Raw genomic sequence first — 19,094 nt, 5'->3', positions numbered from 1 at the left:
GTTTGGTGGAGATGTATTCTTTTAGCCTTCTTTTGTCTTGGAAGCTCCTTATTTCACCCTCCATTTTGAATGAGAGCTTTGCTGGGTATAGTATTCTAGGTTGTAGGCCTTTGTTTTTCATTGCTTGGAATACTTTTTGCCATTCCCTTCTGGCTTGTAGTGTTTCTGCTGAGAAATCTGATGATAGCCTTATTGGAGTACCCTTGTATGTTATTAGTTGTTTTTCTCTTGCTGCTTTTAGGATCCTCTCTTTGTCTTTGAATGTTGCCATTTTAATTATGATGTGTCTTGAGGTGGGCCTGTTGGGGTTCATCTTCATTGGGACCCTCTGTGCTTCCTGGACTTGCGTGACTCTTTCTCTCGTCATGTTAGGAAAGTTTTCTGTCATTAGTTTTTCAAAGAGGTTTTCTATCCCTTGCTCTTCTTCTTCTCCTTCTGGAATTCCTATGATATGGATATTATTACGTTTCATGTTGTCCTGCAGCTGTCTTAGAACCTCTTCAGTCTTGTTCAGTCTTTTTTCATTTTGTTGCATTGTCTGGGAGTTTTTGTGTAGGTTGTCCTCCAGCTCGCTGATCCGATCTTCTGCTTCCTCTAGCCTGCTTTTAATTCCTTCTACTGTGTTCTTCAATTCAGAGATCGTATTTTTCATTTCCTCCTGGTTCTTATTGATAGCTTCTATGTCCTTTTTCATGCTCACGTAATTTTCTGTGAGTTCCTTGTAGTTTTTCTGGAGTTCTTTGAAGTTTCCGCTGAGCTCATTCAGCTTCTCCATAATCCATGTTTTGAATTCCATATCTGATAGTTCGCTCCCCTCTATTTCATTTAGCACTCTTTCTGGGGATTCTACCTTTCCTTTTGATGGGAGGTTGTTTCTCTATCTCCCCATTTTTTTGACTCCTATTGTTTGTTGGTGCTTCTTGGAATGATCTCTCAAATGCATATTTCTAAGTGAAAGAAGCCAGTCTGAAAAGTGAACATACTGTATAATTCCAAGTATATGACATTTTGGAAAAGGCAAAATTATAGAGACAATAAAAAGATCAGTGGTTGTCAATAATTCTAGGGTGAGTAGGTTAGAGGAACAGGTGAAGCACAGGGGATTTTTAGGATGGTGAAACTATTCCGTATAGAACTGTAATGGTGGACATATGTATCATGCATTTGTCAAAACCCATAGAACTGTATAAACGCAAAGAATGAACCTTAATGTAAACTATGATGTATCAGCATTGGTTTACTAATTATAACAAATGTATCACACTAATGCAAGATGTTAATAGGGGAAATGAGAGGGGTGAGGGTGTGGGCTAGAGAGGGTGTATGGAACTCTATATAATACATGTTCAATTATTCTATAAATATAAAACTGTACTAGAAAATAAAGTTTATTAATTATGTAAAAAAAGCAAGCTAAAAGCACAGGAACCAAAAGAAAGAACTTTTTTGCTTCTAAATACAAAGGTAATATATATGCCTTTATATCATCTAAGAGTGATTTCAAACAAGTTAACATATGGAAAGTATAAAGTTTTTATTGTATTATACTTTGCTACTCTTTTTGACTTTAATATAGTCTTAGGTACAGAGCAACAGATTCAGTTTGTCAACAATAAAACACATCTCATTAAAAATCATCCACTAATACTTGCACTTCCCTTTGTACACTGGAGATATTAAATGCCTTCTTAGAAATGCCATGTCAACTATCTTTTCAAAGTTTCTAAAATGTATGTTTTCCAATGTTTTGGTCTTATTGATCTTAATGGGACCATGATGCTCTGGGATGTGCACAAATCCTACATCCCCCACTTCCACAAGCAAGTAACAACATTTTTACCTCTAGTCTTCATATTGCAATTTATATTTATGGGCATAATTTAGCTCCATAGGTATGGGTGGAACTGCAGATATGGCAAGTAACATCACCATCAGGACTAAAAGTCTCAGGACTGCAAACCACTGCAGGGGAAAACACATGGAGTAGATTATTATAATTTCAGTTAGAGGTATTTTATACCAATAATACAACTTTGCCTTTAATATCACACCTTTTCTATACCTATGATATACTTACTGAATAATGTTCAGTCAATTAAGTTGTGGGGATTATTTATAAGTTTCAAACATTGTAATTAATGGTGTTAAAGGCAGGAGAGAGTTAGAATCCTATTTTTTCATTAGTATCAGGATTTTATAGTATCTTCTACAGTGCCTTGTTGATGAGTTCCTGTTTCTAGTTTTCTAGTTCCAATTTCCAACTCTCTATTTTCTAGGTAGTACATTCTGTTTTCCTTCACAGTACAGTAGCTTAAATCAGAAGACTATAGAAATGTTTTGTAATATAAAAGAGTGCATTAGGAAGGATTAGTATACATGAAGATAATTATGTTTAGAAATGCGGTCTTTGAATTTTACTTTCCTTTAGCTAAATGTAACATTTTTGTAAGAGGATCCCTGTAAAGATTCAATTCAATTTTCCCAAGTGAATTATTCATCTATTCTGACAATATACCCTAAATACTTACATATTTATATACATATATATTTTTAATTTTTGTTGAATTTACTGAGGTGATATTGGTTAGTAAAATTATGTAGGTTTCAGCTGTACAATTCTATAATACACCATCTGTAGATATTTATATTTAATAATTACCGCAACAGGTAGCACAATTACTGTGTAGACCTTCATTTTTCCCAAAGCCTGGACGACAGCTATCCACACGTGCCATTTGAAAACTATGGTCCACAAAATGCATAGCTGGTAGGATTCTTTTATAGCCATGGTATAAAATATATGCTTGTCTCCGAAAAAATTCTGCTATTCGATCTCGTGCCTAGATTTTAAAATACCAGTGAGAAGTACAATGACTAAACTGTGAACCAATTTCTCCTCCTGCATCATATTATAAACATGCCCACACCATCCATGTTTTACACAAGTGAATTCCTGAAAAGTTGTGTATTAATACTAAAATTAATATAGCTTTGACCTTATTGTCAATTATTGTCGATTCATATGTACAATGGTTAAGAAAAATTAAATTGAGGTTAATAAACAATTGTTTTCAATTACTTGCAGCATATCTATTCCATTTGTAGATAGTATTTATTATTTCTAATTCCAAAGAAATTGGAATTCCAAAATGGAAACTAAAACTTTAATCAGCATTACAAACTAATGATATAAATTTTATTTTATTTTACTTTTTGAACACAATATAAAGGGTGTGGGCTCAGGAACTAGACCAAAAAAAGTGAAGGAATTTTTCTTTTTTTAAAGATTTATTTATTTATTTATTTATTTATAGAGCGATGGGAAGGGAGAGAGAGAGAGTGAGAAACATCAATGTGTGATTGTCTCTTGTGCATCCCCAACTGGGGACCTAGCCCGCAACCCAGGCCGGCCCTCAATCCACTGAGCCACACCAGCCAGGGTTAAAGGGATTTTTTTTTTTTTTTAGATTTTGTTTGTTTCTTTTTAGAGAAAGGGGAAGGGAGAGAGAAATAGAGGGAGAGAAACATCAATGTATGCTCATGCTCCCCCAACTGGGGACCTGGCCTGCAACCCAGGCATGTGCCCTGACTGGGAATCAAACCCGTGACCCTTTGACTTGCAAGCCAGTGCTCAATCCACCGAGCCACACCAGCCAGGGCTGAAGGGATTTTTTTAAGACTATGTTCTTAGCCTCTGAGGATGGCAGAGGAGACAGCAACTATTATGATCATCATAGACACAGTTTTAGAAGAACCACTGGTTTACCCTAGGATGGCCTGATTGTGAGATTGTTCTTCAAGCTGCTGCTTAGTTAACATTTGAGAAACAAAAATCGAGGATCCATCCTCTGTCATAGAAAAATATAATACTAACCTGGGGAGCTATATAATATTCCACACGTACTGTTCCAAAGCAAAGCATCTTGAAACAGCCAAGACTCTCACAATCTCAATTTAAATAACCAAAGCCAAAAGTCAATAATACTTTATATTCATTTTTTAAATAAAAGGATGTCTTTATTATTGATAAATATTTACGACATGGAGAAATATTTTTAAAGTAGTTACAAAAATCTTTAATAATAAAATAACAAATAAAATGAAATAGTTAAAAAAAATTTAAATAGCTTTATTGACTATTCAAATATTTTCCCTTACAATGAAATTCTCACCTGGAGTATATTATGATTAGCAATACCTTCACAGTCAACAATATCATTGCATGCACTTTTCCACTGTGGTGCAAAAGGATTAACTGGAGAGAAAAAATGATATCTTCACAAAAGGATTCTTAAAAGTTCCAAACATTCCAATAAAGCTCTAAATGCTGAATTCAGTATGAATGGGTGCATGTGTTTGATCTAATTCCAGGAATAAAGCTGCACAATTTGAATCATTTATACATTATGAGTTTACTCCATCTGGGGGCTAATGGAAGTAACTACAAGGCTTTAAAATAGAAATAAAATAAATAGAAATTAATTTGGTTTGGTTCTTCCCTTTTATTAAGTTCTCCAAAATACAATTTAAAATTCTATAAAAAGCTATGTTAAATATTAGCTGCATAGTTAAAGGCCATATTTTTAAAATAATATTGACTCCTAAAAAATAAGCAACAGTATATCAGAGTTAGAGGTAAATAATGTGTTCATTTTTAAAAAATATTTTATTTGTTTTTATAGAAAGGGGAGAGGAGAGGGAGATACATTGATGTGAGAAAGAAACATGGATCAGTTGCCTCTCCTACAAGCCAGGACTGGGGCAGAACCGAAACCCAGGTCTGTGCCCTGACCGGGAACCAAAGAAATGTCCTTTAGTTTTGCAGGACAAAGCCCAACCAACTGAGCCACAGGAGTCAGGGCAATGTGTTCATTTTTAAAACTATAACCAGGCTAAGAACAAAAATATACTCCAGTGCTTAACAAACATTTAAGTCCTACTATTTGTAAAAGAGCTCATAATAGTATGGTAATTAGGTTTCTAATCTGTCATGATTAAAGATTAAACTCATAAAATCAAAATAAAAATTTTTTTTTACCTTGAAAAGCTATAAATAGCTCATGTATGAGGCCATGTTTTGGAAGTTTAACAAAATGGCATTTATATGATGGGTCTATGACATGGCATGACAAATCAGAGATTAAGTTATCCAAGACTTTCTTCAGCACTCTAAAAAACTCTTCATTATGTCTTCCTATGCAAGACTTTGTGGTAAAACGTACAGCCATTTGATATGAATAATCAGGTTCCTGATAGGCTTTAGAAAAGATGAGAATAAAAGCAATTGTGCTGAGCATTAATTTTCTCCAATAAGCAATTTTCAAATCATCATAGAACCTTAACTTATCCAATAAAATGTTTTATCATTTGGTATCACAAAAATATACAAAACTCGTAACTTTAGTGAAAGAAAAAGTTGTGGCTTCTGTGGGCTGGCTATAAAGATAAGTTAACAGTATCAATGAAAAATAAGATTTTTTTGGGGGGGAGGGTCTTAACTGGCAAAGTGTCATTGTTGTTCATTAATTTGCTTTTATAGGATTAAACATCAGTTTTTAAGAAACCTGGCAAAATTGTGATAAAAGTAGGTTGCACACCTAAACAGTGGGAAGTGAGAGGCTGAAAGGGGATTATTTAGGATACATCATCTTGGCATTGATTTAAGAGTTTGCCTGGTCAAATACACCCCAAATACTTCATAAGTCATAATGATTATATATAACAGATTCATTTTCACTAGAGAAACCATACACTTAATGCTGATACAAATGAAGTACATTAAATTAAAGTATGCCTATATTTTTACCAAACATCATAAATTCATAGCTCTGCTTTACTATCTTTTCTTCTTGGGTATGTGCTTCAATGGTCTTATAAGAAAGAGTACATGTGTAAAGTCCAGACGAAATCTGCAGAAAATCTTCCACCAACAGCTTTCCTGTTTGAGTTATATTTATCTGATAATTTCCTAAACAGAAATAGTAAATTACTTGGTTATTTAACATATAACATTCAAAAACTTATTTAGTAAACTTGGGGTTACAAATAAATACAAAAAATTTAAAATTAATGGACTATTTTGACTTCCGGCCCAGATGGAGGTGTAGGAAGACACACTTCGCCTCCTTGCACAACCATAAGAAGGATCATAGCTAACTTCAAAACAAAAAACAACCAGAACTGCCAGAAAATTGAACTGTATGGAAGTCCTACAACCAATGATTTAAAGAAGAAATATTCATCCAGATGGGTAGGAGGGGCAGAGCCAGGGATTGGGGAAGAGAGGATTCAGTGTGGTGGTGGTGAGGTAGTGGTGACAAGGCAGTCGTGGTGGCCAGAGGAACAAGCGATCCCAAATTCACTTGTGGTGGATAAAAGCCAGATGGACACCTGGGGAGCCATCCCAGCCCCAGGTCAGACTGCGCAGCCCAGGGTTCCAATGCTGAGAAAATAAAGCCTCATAGCTTCTGGCTGTGAAAACAAGTGGGGGTTGGGGTGGCAGAAGAAACTGCTTGTCTCTCAGGAGAGTCTGTTTAGAGGCCCCTACCATCCTAGAACAGATACAAACCCACCCACTGTGAGAATCACCACCAAGGCAGCAGCTGGAGGGGTGCCAGTTGCATATGGGAAGTGGGTAGTGACTGGAAAAGGTGAGAGTGCCAAGCAAGTGGCATTGTTCCCTCTCTGACCCCTCCCCTACATACAGTGCCACAACGTGGTAAAACGAGTTGCTTCACACTGACTAATACCTAAGACTCTGCCCCTTACAATGTAACAGGTATGCCAAGACAGGGAGTCAAAGCAGCTCTACCTAACACACAGAAGTAAACACATGGAGGCTTCCAAGTTGAGGAGACAAAGAAATATGGCCCAAATGAAAGAATAGATCAAAACTTCAGAAAAAGAACTAAGCAAAACAGAGATAGCCAACCTATGAGATGCATAGTTCAAAACACTGGTGATAAGGATGCTCAGAGAACTCATTTAGTTTGGCAAACACATAAGGGAAGTAATGAAGGCTACACTAACTGAAATAAAGAAAAATCCACAGGGAACCAATAGTGAAGGGAAGAAAACTGGGATTCACATCAATGACTTGGAATGCAAGGGAAAAAAAAGAAACAGTACGAAATGAAGAAACAAGAATTCAAAAAAATGAGAAGAGACTAAGAAGACTTTGGGACATCTCAAAAAGTGCCAATATCTGAATCATAGGAATGCCAGAAGGAAAAGAGCAAGAAATTTAAAACTTATCTGAAAAAACAATGAAAGAAAACTTCTCAAATAACCATACAGGTCCAGGAAGCACAGAAAGTCCCAACCAAGTTGGACCCAAAGAGGAACATAGCAAGACACATTATAATTAAAATGTCAAAGGTTAAAGATAAAGAGAGAATCTTAGAAACAGCAAGAGAAAAGAAGAGAGTTATCTACAAAGGAGTTCCCATGAGGCTATCAGCTAATTTCTCAAAAGAAACTTTGCAGGCAAGAAGGGGCTGGCAAGAAATATTCAAAGTGATGGAAAGCAAGGACCTACAACCAAGATTACTCTATCCAGCAAAGCTATCATTTAGAATGGAAGGGTAGATAAAGTGCTTCCCAGACAAGGTAAAGGTAAAGGAGTTCATCATCACCAAGTCCTTATTATATGAAATGCTAAAGGGACTTATTTAAGAAAAAGAAGATAAAAACTATGAACATTAAAATGACAGTAAACTCACAACTATCAACAACTGAATCTAAAACACAAAAACAAACTAAACAAATAACTAGAACAGGAACAGAATCATAGATATGGAGGGTTATCAGCTGGAAGGGGGAAGAGGGATAAAGGGAGAAAAGGTACAGTGATTAAGATGCATAATTGGTAGGTACAAAATAAACAGGGGAATGTTAAGAATAGTAAAGGAAAAGGAGAAACCAAAGAACTCATGTGCATGCCCCATAGACATGAACTAAGGAGAGGATTGCTGGAGGGAAGGGGTGTACTGGGCAGAGGAGGGCAAAGGGAAAAAATTGGGACAACTGTAATAGCATAATAAAATATACTTAAAAATTAATGGACTATTTTAGCTTGAAGAATTTAACAAAATTTTAATTGTCATATTACTCTATGGAGAACCACATGAGATAAGTACACCTTTAAAATAGATATTGGTTTTCTTTAATACATTTTTTGCATCTAATTTCAATTATTTATTCCAGTAATTCAGTAAATGAAATTACACTGCCCTGTAATACTATACAATTTCCCCACAAAAAATAGGAATTAATGTTTATAATCCAAGATGCTCTTCTAATATGAAAAATTACATATTAGATAGTTCAACTCCTATTTCAGGTGCTACAAGGATAAATTTTAGGTTATATATATATTTTTAAATGCTATTTATTGATTTTTAGAGACAGAGGAAGGAGGGGAGAAAAAGAGAAAAACATCCATTTGTTGTTACACTTATTTATGCATTCATTGGTTGGTTCTTTCATGTGCCCTGACCGGGGATTGAATCCATAACCTTGGCGTATCAGGACGATGCTCTAACCAACCACGCTGCCTGGCCAGGGCCTTATAAATTTTTTTTTTGAACTAATACAGCTCTGGAAAGTAGGGTGTAAAAATTACCGTTTCAGTTTTTACATAAGGAGGAAATAAGGCACAGATCAAGATATAAAGTGATTTGTTTAAGTATGGAGCAAGTGAAACTGCAATTAAAATTAAATTTCAATTTGTGCATTCCAATAAGTGACAGTGCTTTTCTTAGAAATGTTCACTTCAGCCCTGGCCAGTGTGGTTCTGTTGGATGGAGCATCATATGGTAACTGTAAGATTGCAGGTTCAATTCCTGGTCAGGGCACATATCTAGGTTGTGGGTTCGATCCTGCAACCAATGGATGCTTTGATCCTGCAACCAATGCTTCTCTCTCCCTTGGATGTTTCTCTCTCCCTTCCTCTCTCTCTAAAAAGCAATGGAAAACGTGTCTTCAGGTGAGGATAAAAAAAAAAAATGCTCAGATCATTTAAAAAAGAAGGTATTAAAATCAAGTAATTTACCTTTTAATGGCTTTTTATTAGGTCCAATCCATAAGTAGGTGGGGTCCACTGTTTCTTTTTCAGCCTGTTCTATATCCATACAGACAAGGAATGGGCTATTGTGATGTAATTCTACATATATCATCACTGTGATAAAATAAAATAATATATTGTTAAATTATATAACAAAATTAAATTAACAAATGCACTTACTACCTTTTGTCCCAAAGATACTGATTACTTCTTTTTGGATTTCACTATCTTAAAAATCAGCATATATCATTCATTATGACATTTAGAATGCAAGTCTGTTTTGCTACTCATAGTTTTTCAAACTCTAGACTACTAGTCAATTTTCGTCTTTTTCTGTTATATTATAGTTTTGTTTATAAAAATGCACACAATACAATGTAAAGATTCAGAACTCACTGAAATCATAACGTTTTGAAGGGGTAGTGCAATCAATTTAAAGATCAGAAAGGAACTTGATTGCAAAACTATTTTAAAGATGATCATTATCACCCTTAAGTGAAACTTGATTTTTAACTATAAATGTCCCCTGTCGGGAACAATAATTAAGCCTATATCGAGCATACTAGAGCAATTTTCTGCAATTACCTATTCTGTTTCAGATTTGGTGGAAGCAGCAATCATCTGCTTGGAACCAATGCAGCTCAAGATATTAATTTTAAAGCCTGCTGAATGCCAGGTTCTGAAGATGTAAAGCAGACACTGTTCTACAATTGGGTGGTGGCCGGGAAGGGCGGGCGGGGCTCCAAAAACTGAGAGATTCCAAACCTGACAAATACTATGAACCAGCCCAAAGGTATGTAAAGTTAGCCGTGTGACTCATTTTCCTTGGGGAGGGTGGGCAAGTTTCATCACAGTGATAAATGGCATTTGAGCTGAACCTTAAAAGATGTGTAGGACTTCTAGTTAATAAGGGGAGGGAAAAGGGTGTTCCCAACAGGGACACTTCCAGTCCTGGAAATTACTTCTGTTAGTGGGCCTGACAGGTGGCAAAGCCGCAGAGACCCCTGGAAGAGAGGTGGCACCAGAGAAAGAGATCTGGGTTGAATCCTAGCTCCCTACGAGCTGCGGGGCTTTATCGGCAACGTGGTACCATAACTAAGGCGCAGTCGGGTCGCTGTAAGGATGAAACGATGCAACCTTCAGGAGGTTCTGAGGACACGGCGGACGTTCAGGAGGCATCCGCTGCCTTTCTCGCCACGGGAAGAACCTGAGCAGGCCCACGGCACCCCGGCCCTCTGATAGACTGCGGGTGAAGAGGTCCTTATTACCTGTGTGTTCTGGCTTGCCATAAACGAAGCCTTTCTTAGTGATTTCGGAAAAACGCTGCCATCCAGCTGCGGAGGGAAGACACCACTGACATTTTAGGCAGAAGAGGAACCTGGGGTTCCGCGTGGGGCAGGGCGGCGCGAAGCGAAGGACGTAGGACGGGCAAGGAGGGAGAGAGAGGCCTGGAGGCCGGGCGGGAGGATACCCACGTCGGGTGAGGTACCAGAGCACCGCGGAAATTAAGGCCCACGCTCGCATCGCAGCTCAGGGACTGGCGCAGCGGCAACTGTCGAGGGGCACGCTTCTTCCTACCCCAGCCCCACCCAACGGCATCCCACCTCTCCTCCACAGAGCGGAGCAAACCGCCGGGGTCACGCCCCGGGGCGGGGCCAGCGGGCTGTGGGCGGGAGCGCGGGAGCCGGCGCCCCGCCCCAAGGCTCGCACGCGGCCGCCGTCGTGTGGAGACTTCGCGTCTCCAGTCTGGAGCCGTTTTCCCGCGCTCTCGGTTGTCTGAGGGGTCTGCGCAGCCGCTTCCCGAGGGCTGGCGTTGCGGTCGCTCTCTTAGTCCAGAGGCTGAAGAGGTCGACGAGAAGAACTCCCAAGCATGGCGGTGGCGTAGGGTGGGTTGGGTATGCGATTATATTAGGACCCGGGCAAGGGAGAAGCTTGTTAGAACTTCCCCCTCGCAAGGAGCAGAGAGCTCCGAGTGGGCTCTTTTTACTCGTGAACTCAGTCTGAAAGTCTGTGCACAAGCTTTTTCAAACTCTTACACCCAATTTTTACCGGACTGCATTCTTCTACCCACAAAAAGAAGCTGAAGAATCCCACTAGTGCTCCAACAAGGCCTTGCCACTCCAGAGAAACATTTAATCTTCATTTTCAGTTTCATTAGAGACGAGAGAGACCCCGCATGCAAATTTGTCCAGGGTTGAGTAGCAACCTCGCCCTGTTGAAAAGCAAGATCCCTAAATCTGCTTTTCCTGTGGGGACGGATACATCAAGATCGGAGGGCTCCAAAAGAGACTGCCCACGTCTTTCATGGTTCCTTCTGGCTATTAATTTCATGGCCTGACAGGTCCTGTGTGTTGTCTGTTTCTTAGCAGCGGGACACCCGCAGTCGTGGTTTTGAGTAGGCTGGTGGGTAGAAAGCCCAAGGTTCAGACAGGGTGCAGAATGATTATTTGGGGTGAGATCAAGAGGTTTTTTTTCAGTTTTATTTCCTTCCAGCCGAGTCAGTAGTACTTGGACTCTCTCAGATGGTCCGGGAGCAACCTTTGTCAGTGATTTCATTTTTAGTCACTGTTAATTTTACCCACATAGCATAAGCCGTGAAATGTGATTCAGTGAGTCAGATCCACCCATGTCAGTTACCATGTCTAGATTCATGTTGAGCCTCAACTGTTCCTTCTTAAAGTGATGACAATGAAGACAAATTCAGGTATTATCTTTGATTCTCTAGAAGTTTATCATTCCAGTTTTAGTCAAAGTATGTTATGAATCCAGTGTTTTATTAGCTTCCCAGTTTTAAGTAATTGATCCTTGTAAATCTTGTAAGATACATTTGAATACTATCAGAAGAGACTTAACCAACTGAATAGTAATTGTTTGTTGAAAGTATCCATCCACTTTTTAAATAATTTTTAAATTTTAGAGCAGTTTTAAATTTATGGAAAAATTGCAAAGATAGTACAGAGAGTCCTCATGTACTCCCACCAAGTTTTTCCTATTATCAACATCTTACATTAGTATGGTACATTTCTCACAACTAACGAACCAATATTGATACATTACTATTTTTAAAAGTCCATCCTTTACTCACATTTCCTTAGTTTTTAGCCAATGTCTTTTCTTCTACTCTAGGATCCCATCTGGGATCCCACATTACATTTAGTTACCATGTCTCCTCAGGTTCCTCTTGGCTGTAACAGTTTTTCAGACATTTCTTGTTCTTGATGACCTTGACAGTTAATGACAGTTTTGATAACATTGACCTGACCTTAACCGGTCGGGAACTTTGCAGAATGCCTCTTTTTTGGAATTTGATGTTTTTCGTTGGGGTTGTGGGTTTTTGGTGTGGAAGGCTACAGAGGTAAAATGCCATTGTCATCACATCATATCAAGTGTACTTTTTATTAACATGCCTTATCACTGTTAATGTTGCCTTGATAACCTGGTTGAGGTAGTGTTTGTCAGATTTCTCTACTATAAAGTTACCTCCTTTCATACTGTACTTTTTGGAAGGAAGTCAGTCACTGTGTGAAGCCCACACTTAGGTGTGTGGAATAGCTACGTAAATTATTTTACCCGTTTATTTTTATCAATCCCCTTAAGTGTCACTCTCTGGAGTCTGAAACACTCAATTCTGAACTATTTAGAGAGTAGTAACACGTTCCAATGTTAAGTATAAAGAACATTATCATGGAAGATAAAAGTCTTTTTTATAACTTTTTAATAACCAAATAACTATTCATCCTTACACCATCCCTGTGAAATTTTACAGTTCCTCTTCAGCTACTTTTGATGTGCTATTTTTGTTTTTAGAAACTAACAAACAACAAATTTCCCCTTTCGATACTAAAATTAGACCTGGTGTTTAGAGTATTTCTCTGAAATTCATATTATCCTGTAGAACTCCAACCCATACAGGCTATAGAGATGCTGCCAGGGTACTGAGATCTTAAAACTAAGTCAATCTAAGGCATTTACTAATTAAAAAAAAAAAAAAAAAACCCACACGAACATACACAGATATGTGCATATATATGCATATGTATATATATGTTGACCTCCTATATCAAGGCATACTTAAACTAAAATTCATTAAATTGCAAGCCTACTTTAACTTGTAAGAGTGGTTTTCTTCTGATATGGTCTGTTGATATGCACGTACCCCGAACCTTAAGTCTCAAATATATTTATATACACTGACAACATAAATTTATACCAAAGGTGGAAGTGGCCTTTTTGAAAATCATTTACATGTTGTTCAATTCAACACACTGGGTAATTTCATAAGCGCTGACCCGAAAAATGTCCCTTAGACTTCAGTATGAAGAACAGCGCTGCTTTTGAAAAACTGCTCTGTGATTACTTCCCCTTTCCTCTCCCTAACGTCAAATGTGTGCTTTACTTCTACAAAGTAGGAAGGATGTTGGAAAAGATGTTTACTGGTACATCTCTGTGTACTAACACCTTTAAGTTAATTTTACTATCACCTTCACTCCACCACCCTAACTCTACTTTTTTAAACTTACTTTTCTGATACATTGTGTATTTTTGTAAGCTGTCTCAGGTCCTATTTGGAAGAAGGCAGGGTAGTAGAAAATCCAGACATACAGTATGTAGTATTTTGTGAGGGGTGACAAGTAAACTAAGCAGTTCCCAGAGGGGAAAACCAAAGTGAGAGAATTGCTTCCGAAAATGAAAAAGTTGAGTTGATAAAGGTGCCAAAATCCTTTTGCACTATCTTGGAACTTCCTGCAAATTTGGACGAAGAACTTTTATCATGTGAATTAATAAAAGTTTCCATTGATATTTATGGCTGTTATCCCTGAATCTAAACCCAAAGTTCCAGATCTTGCTCAATTTAAGACAAACCTCTTTGAACTTAAATTTGCAAGAAAGCCATCCAGACTCCCTCGCCCCCACCCAATGGGATAGTACTCTCCCATCCCTGTCCTTCTAAAATAGGCATTTTGAGACAATTTACTGATGTGCTATTTCCATCCTATGGGGTTTCTCCTGTTTGACATTCAAAAGGGGATGGAGGAGCGAAACCACCTGCGCTCCGTGATGAGCGTCTTTTAAAGCCGCCGCCAGCCAGCGCCGCTGTAACCCCGCGCACCGGCGGGTCGCCGGCTCCTGCCTGCCCTTTTAGATCTGCGCCGACGCGACGGCGGATCCTGGGGACTCCCCGCGCCAGGAATCTCCCGCCAGCTGCGCGCTGCGTCCTGGCGACGGCAGGAGCACGTGGAGTGGTGGGGTAGCAAGAGCTGCTGCTCCAGCCCAGCCCGGCGGCGAGATGGAAGGTGAGCCTCCAGCCCGCTTCTTTTTCTAGGGGGTCTTTGAAAAGCTCAACCAGGGCACGCAGCAGAGAGAGTTCCTTCTGAATCTCGGTTTTGCTTCTATTTGTTTCTTTTGTCAAAAGTAAACATAAGGCATTTAAGAGGGCAAAGCGCGTCGGTTCTCATACAGCTCTCATATGCCACCACCACTCAACTTTGGAAAGTGGTTACTTCTCCAAAATTTTATTTCTTAGGGGGTGTCAAACAGGAGGGGTCGACTCTTAAGTCCATAAAGGAAGAGTACCTACGGGGCGGCCCTGAAATGGCAGCAAACCTGGGTTGGAATAAATAATCCTTTCGGATTTTTTTTTTTTTTTCATCTATGGCCTCAATGTCCATTGGAATTAGGCTAATCTAAGTAACTTGTTTATAAAGACAGGCGACTTTTCTTCTTCTAAGAATAAATGCTCTCGTATGGGAAAGGTACATTTTAAAGTGGTTGGCACTTGCTGGTCCCCTGGAACTCGATCTTCTAATGATCCTTCTTTTCACAAAGCAAAAATCAGGCTAACATTGAGTTTCACTTGAATTAATTTTAGAAGTCATAAAATTATCTTCGCTTCCTAAAACAAATTTCAGTATGTACTTCCTTGGGATAATTCAAATTTCACACTAGTATTGTAAACTTTTCAATAGTCTTTTCAACATGCTTTTAAAACCTTGAAAATGGCAGATGCATCTCAAGTTGGGGGAGATGGTGATATTTAGAAAATTAGAATTTATGAGAAATGTATTCATTCAATTAATAAATGAGATAATGACACCTAATTAAGATGTTAGTTTGATAAATATTATGAATAGCATGGATATTTTCTTCATAAAAATCGAAGGTTCTCTTATTGCCAATGAAATTTGATTTTTGGCAGCTTTAGATCTAGAATATATGAAGTTATTAGAGTAAATATTTTGGGACATGAAAATAAATATGATAAAGCTTTTGTTTCACAGGATATTTGAGTGCAATAGTGTGATCCTAAATCCTCAGTTTGTATATGGGTATGCTAGCAATTTTTTAAACTGCCTTGGTTCATATACACATTTTTTCCCTAAAATGACAAATAATAAGTCAATGAACAGTATGTATTTAGTGTGTCCATAGAAACCTTAAAATGGCCATTATTGAATAATGCTTCAAGTGTTTTATGAAAAACTATGCTTAAAAATTTTTAAGTTATCAGTTTTTAAAATAACTAAAAAATTGGCACTTTGAGTATTTAAAAAAATAGTTTATGGAGTGTAATTTTGAATATGTAAAGGTTTCACTGGCAAAGGACAGGAAAAAATTAAGTTGTATACTATGAAAAATAGTTTTAAAAACTCTCCTGCTTTATTATAAATGAATTTCTGAGTGTGTTTTTGTTAAATTACAAATCAGTACCCCAGCACTATTTTTTTCTAGTCTTAATCATTGTACTTTTCAAGAATAATGTAGTATAGTGTTAAATCCTTGGAAACTGGAGCATTTCTCTGTATATGTTAATACTACCAAATTCATTTATTAAATGTGAAGTAAGTAAATTATTAACTAAAAAGCACAATTTAGAATATTAATGTCATAATAAAGACTTTTAAGTAATCCTGGATGAAGATTCTGCATAGGAAGAAATGAAAAGTTGTGTAGAATTTAATTCAAAATGTGCAGACTGTATATGGAAAGAGACAATGTAGAATATAGATCAGTGATTAGTTGTGAGTTTAGATGACTAAATTCATAGGTTCAGGGAGATAGATGGTATATAGTAAGCTTAATGAAAACATTTAAACATGTAAATAAAAAAATAAAATTTTAAAAACAGTTAATGATGTGAATTAGCCTATTCTAACATCAGGTCCTTGAGGACAGAGTACTTTATGTAGTAAAATATCTTGTTCTTTTATAGCCACCTAAGATTGATATGGCTCATGTATTTGATATTTAAAATAAAGTATTTTTATATTCTTTTGATATTTTGGTCTCAATCTAGCATAGAGATTTGACATATATTGGATATCTTTCATTTCTTGATAATATGAGAAGGTGGAATATTTTATGGAATACCTTTATTTTTTTTGCCTAATTTGTTGGCCAAATTAATATGCCATAGTTTAATTGTGAAATGGGAAGCCATAGAGTCATTCCTTTAGCATATAAAATCTTTTGAAATTTATTCATCTTTTCATTCAACAGGCATTTCTATGTGTGAAAATGTCAGACGAAATAAGCTTTTGAAATAGAAATTTTGTCATATAAAAATAAAAAGGGTTAATGCATATAATAAGGCAGAAGCTATGAATTTTCCCCCACAATCTGTGATCCTAAATATTTTCTATCCGAAGACTCTTCATGTTGCTAAATTTTGTTATTCGTGATGTAATAATAGCTCTTCTATTTGGTATGGTTGAGAAATGAGGTGGTTCACAAGTATGAATTTCACAGGTATTGGCATGTTTTTCATTTACTATAAAACCTTTCTTTTAAACATTATTGGATGGAGATCTTTCTAAGCATATTTATTATATAGTCCCCCTGCTTTATAAACAGGCACACAAGAGTTAACTGTATCTTGGTGACCCTGGGTCACTATTCTGACCGTCAGGTAATGTATTGTTCTATAGTATATTCTCACGGGGTTGTGAACTGTGCAGAGCTGAATGCCCCTATGCTAAATATTCCCAGGTTATTGCACAACGTTGTCTCCTTCTTGATGTCATCTTCTACTTCTTTACTACATTGCTTTTGTGGAAGCCATTTTTCATTTCAAGGCTCCTTTCTGTGCTCTGGATGGTTGAGATTTACAGATAATAGCTTTCCTATGGTAGACTTTACTAGCCCTCCATTATGAGTGGATGAAGAATGAAATGGTAAAGTTCAAAGGAGCAAAAGCCATGGAGTCTTGCTAGAATGTAATTTTAGAAAATTTCCTATAATCCAATAAATATACTATTTCATACTTCTATGTTTGCTAAAATTTTCACCCCATTCTTTACCTGGTTATGCCTGCTCATCTTTCAAGACCCTGCTCAAGCATCATCACTATGATCTCCTTCTGATGACCTTCCCTGGTGCCTTCTGGTAGTTATCCTACCCAGTTCCTCACCCCCCTCAGCTAGAATAGAGGTCTTTCCTTTCTGTGCATACTTCTGTCAATTGTACCAAAATTATTTATTGGTATAAGTGTTTATTTCCCCCTGGCCTTTAAGCTTCTTATTTTTGGATGTGTTGTGCCAGGAACAGTTCCTGGTTCATAAAAGACTCTCAGAATTTGTTGCATTCAGTTAGGAAAATAGTGCTGTAAAGTGACTTTCATTATATTTATTATGATGCCTTCTATATATTTATTTTTCTTTTATTTTATTTATATTTCATTTTTTATTGTATTTTTTCCATTACCATTTATCATCCTTATACCCTCTTCCACCTCTATCTACCTCCCTCCTTTCTCCACCCTCCCCTCCCTGCAATGAGCACATTGTTCTCTGTAATTAATTTTTGTGAGTAGGGAATTGGTGATAGCAATTCTTTGATAGAGCTCAGAAAATTTTTTACGTACTTAATTAAATGGCATAATAGAAAAAGAAAGCTTAGAAAAAAAAATTTTTTTCTTTTTCTTTTTGGCTAGACTATCACAGCTAACTCTTATCTATTAACTTCACCTCATCAGATTTCAGGATCATATATTAGTCCATTGAAATACAGATCATATATGAGCAGAAGTTTGTTTTCTCAATCGGTAAGATGTAGATGGTACCATAAAATTAGCATAAATATTCCAGTGATACCTTTTAAATACCTTATAATAAACTTGTCATTAATATATAAATGTATGTATACTTTCACTTATTTAGGACTAAAAGATTTTTTTTTTTTGACATTCCACTTCCATGTTTATTCTTTTTTTTTTTTTGGTTTTTCAATTACAGTTGTCTCATTTTTCCCCCATTGCTCTCCCCCACCCAGCCCACCCCTTCTCCCACAATCATATGGACTAAAAGATTATTGGTAGATCTTTTATCAGACCTCCAATATTAATTGGCTCCTGGAGTGCTGTCACATTTATTGAATAAATTAATGAATGAATTGCCTGCATGTTTGGTCATTTGACTATTTGTTCATCTTTTATGGTAAAGAGAATAAGGAAACAGTGACATTGAAACTAGTTAATTCTGCTGGTTAATTTGTCAGAGGTGCTGTTAAAGGTTTGGTAGAAGATTTTAGAATGTATATCAGGGCTAGCTTGATTTAAATTTCATTTTATTTTCATGTGTATCATTTACTAAATTTTAATTCATTGAAGATTATCAATGTATAAACTTATACTTTGACCTCAAAATAAAACTTTTAATTCAACTCTTTGAAAATATTATAAATTTATAACTGTCACTTGAGTAAGAATATGGTTCTGCACTGGTATTTTTTTCCTGTGCACATTTGTTCATATAAAATTATTTACTTAAGAATATCACTAACTCTCCTATTCCATGTATTTAATTATATGTCTATAAAGGTTTAGGCTAAGGTGCTTGGGACACGCTTTTGTCACAGTATGGTATAGTAATAAACTGCTCAATAACAAAAATTTGTGTCATGGCACATCATGATTATATATTGTAAAATTTTAAAATACTTATTGTAAGGTTGGTGTACTTCTTGTCTGATTTTTATGTTCAGAATTAAAAAATTTATACAATTGTTAGATATTTTTAGTCATCCAGCTTTGAAA

At 36.8% G+C, this 19,094-nt stretch overlaps 2 protein-coding genes across 2 annotated transcripts in view; one reads left to right on the top strand and one right to left on the bottom strand.

Annotated features, from left to right (window-relative positions):
* Nucleotides 1-1,733: 1,733 nt before the first annotated feature.
* On the bottom strand, nt 1,734-10,588 carry ZPBP2 (zona pellucida binding protein 2). The gene is made up of 8 exons (XM_090292388.1): nt 10,540-10,588; nt 10,333-10,398; nt 9,053-9,178; nt 5,807-5,968; nt 5,039-5,257; nt 4,173-4,255; nt 2,660-2,840; nt 1,734-1,962 (listed from the first exon to the last, which is right to left on the bottom strand). Exons 1-8 carry the CDS (start codon nt 10,586-10,588, stop codon nt 1,868-1,870), a joined length of 981 nt encoding a protein of 326 aa, XP_090148514.1. The 3' UTR covers nt 1,734-1,867.
* A 3,579-nt stretch (nt 10,589-14,167) lies between these two features.
* The window catches only part of IKZF3 (IKAROS family zinc finger 3), an 85,268-nt gene continuing 80,341 nt past the window's right edge, over nt 14,168-19,094 (top strand). Inside the window, exon 1 of the mRNA XM_090290751.1 lies at nt 14,168-14,358. Coding sequence (XP_090146877.1) covers nt 14,352-14,358 — 7 coding nt within the window. The 5' untranslated portion in view covers nt 14,168-14,351. The remainder of the gene's footprint in view (nt 14,359-19,094) is intronic.

The sequence above is a fragment of the Furipterus horrens genome, unplaced genomic scaffold, assembly GCF_987537825.1.
Source record: "Furipterus horrens unplaced genomic scaffold, mFurHor1.1.pri manual_scaffold_11, whole genome shotgun sequence".
NCBI classification, from domain to species: domain Eukaryota; kingdom Metazoa; phylum Chordata; class Mammalia; order Chiroptera; family Furipteridae; genus Furipterus; species Furipterus horrens.
This window is presented reverse-complemented; position numbering and strand designations above follow the sequence as displayed.

Coding starts and splice junctions, on each gene's coding strand:
- ZPBP2 (XM_090292388.1), bottom strand. CDS start 10,588: ATGCGAGCGTGGGCCTTAATTTCCGCGGTGCTCTGGTACCTCACCCGA. Junction 10,399..10,539: donor GCTCTGGTACCTCACCCGAC/GTGGGTATCCTC, acceptor TTCCCTCCGCAG/CTGGATGGCAGCGTTTTTCC. Junction 9,179..10,332: donor TGGCAAGCCAGAACACACAG/GTAATAAGGACC, acceptor ATTTTATCACAG/TGATGATATATGTAGAATTA.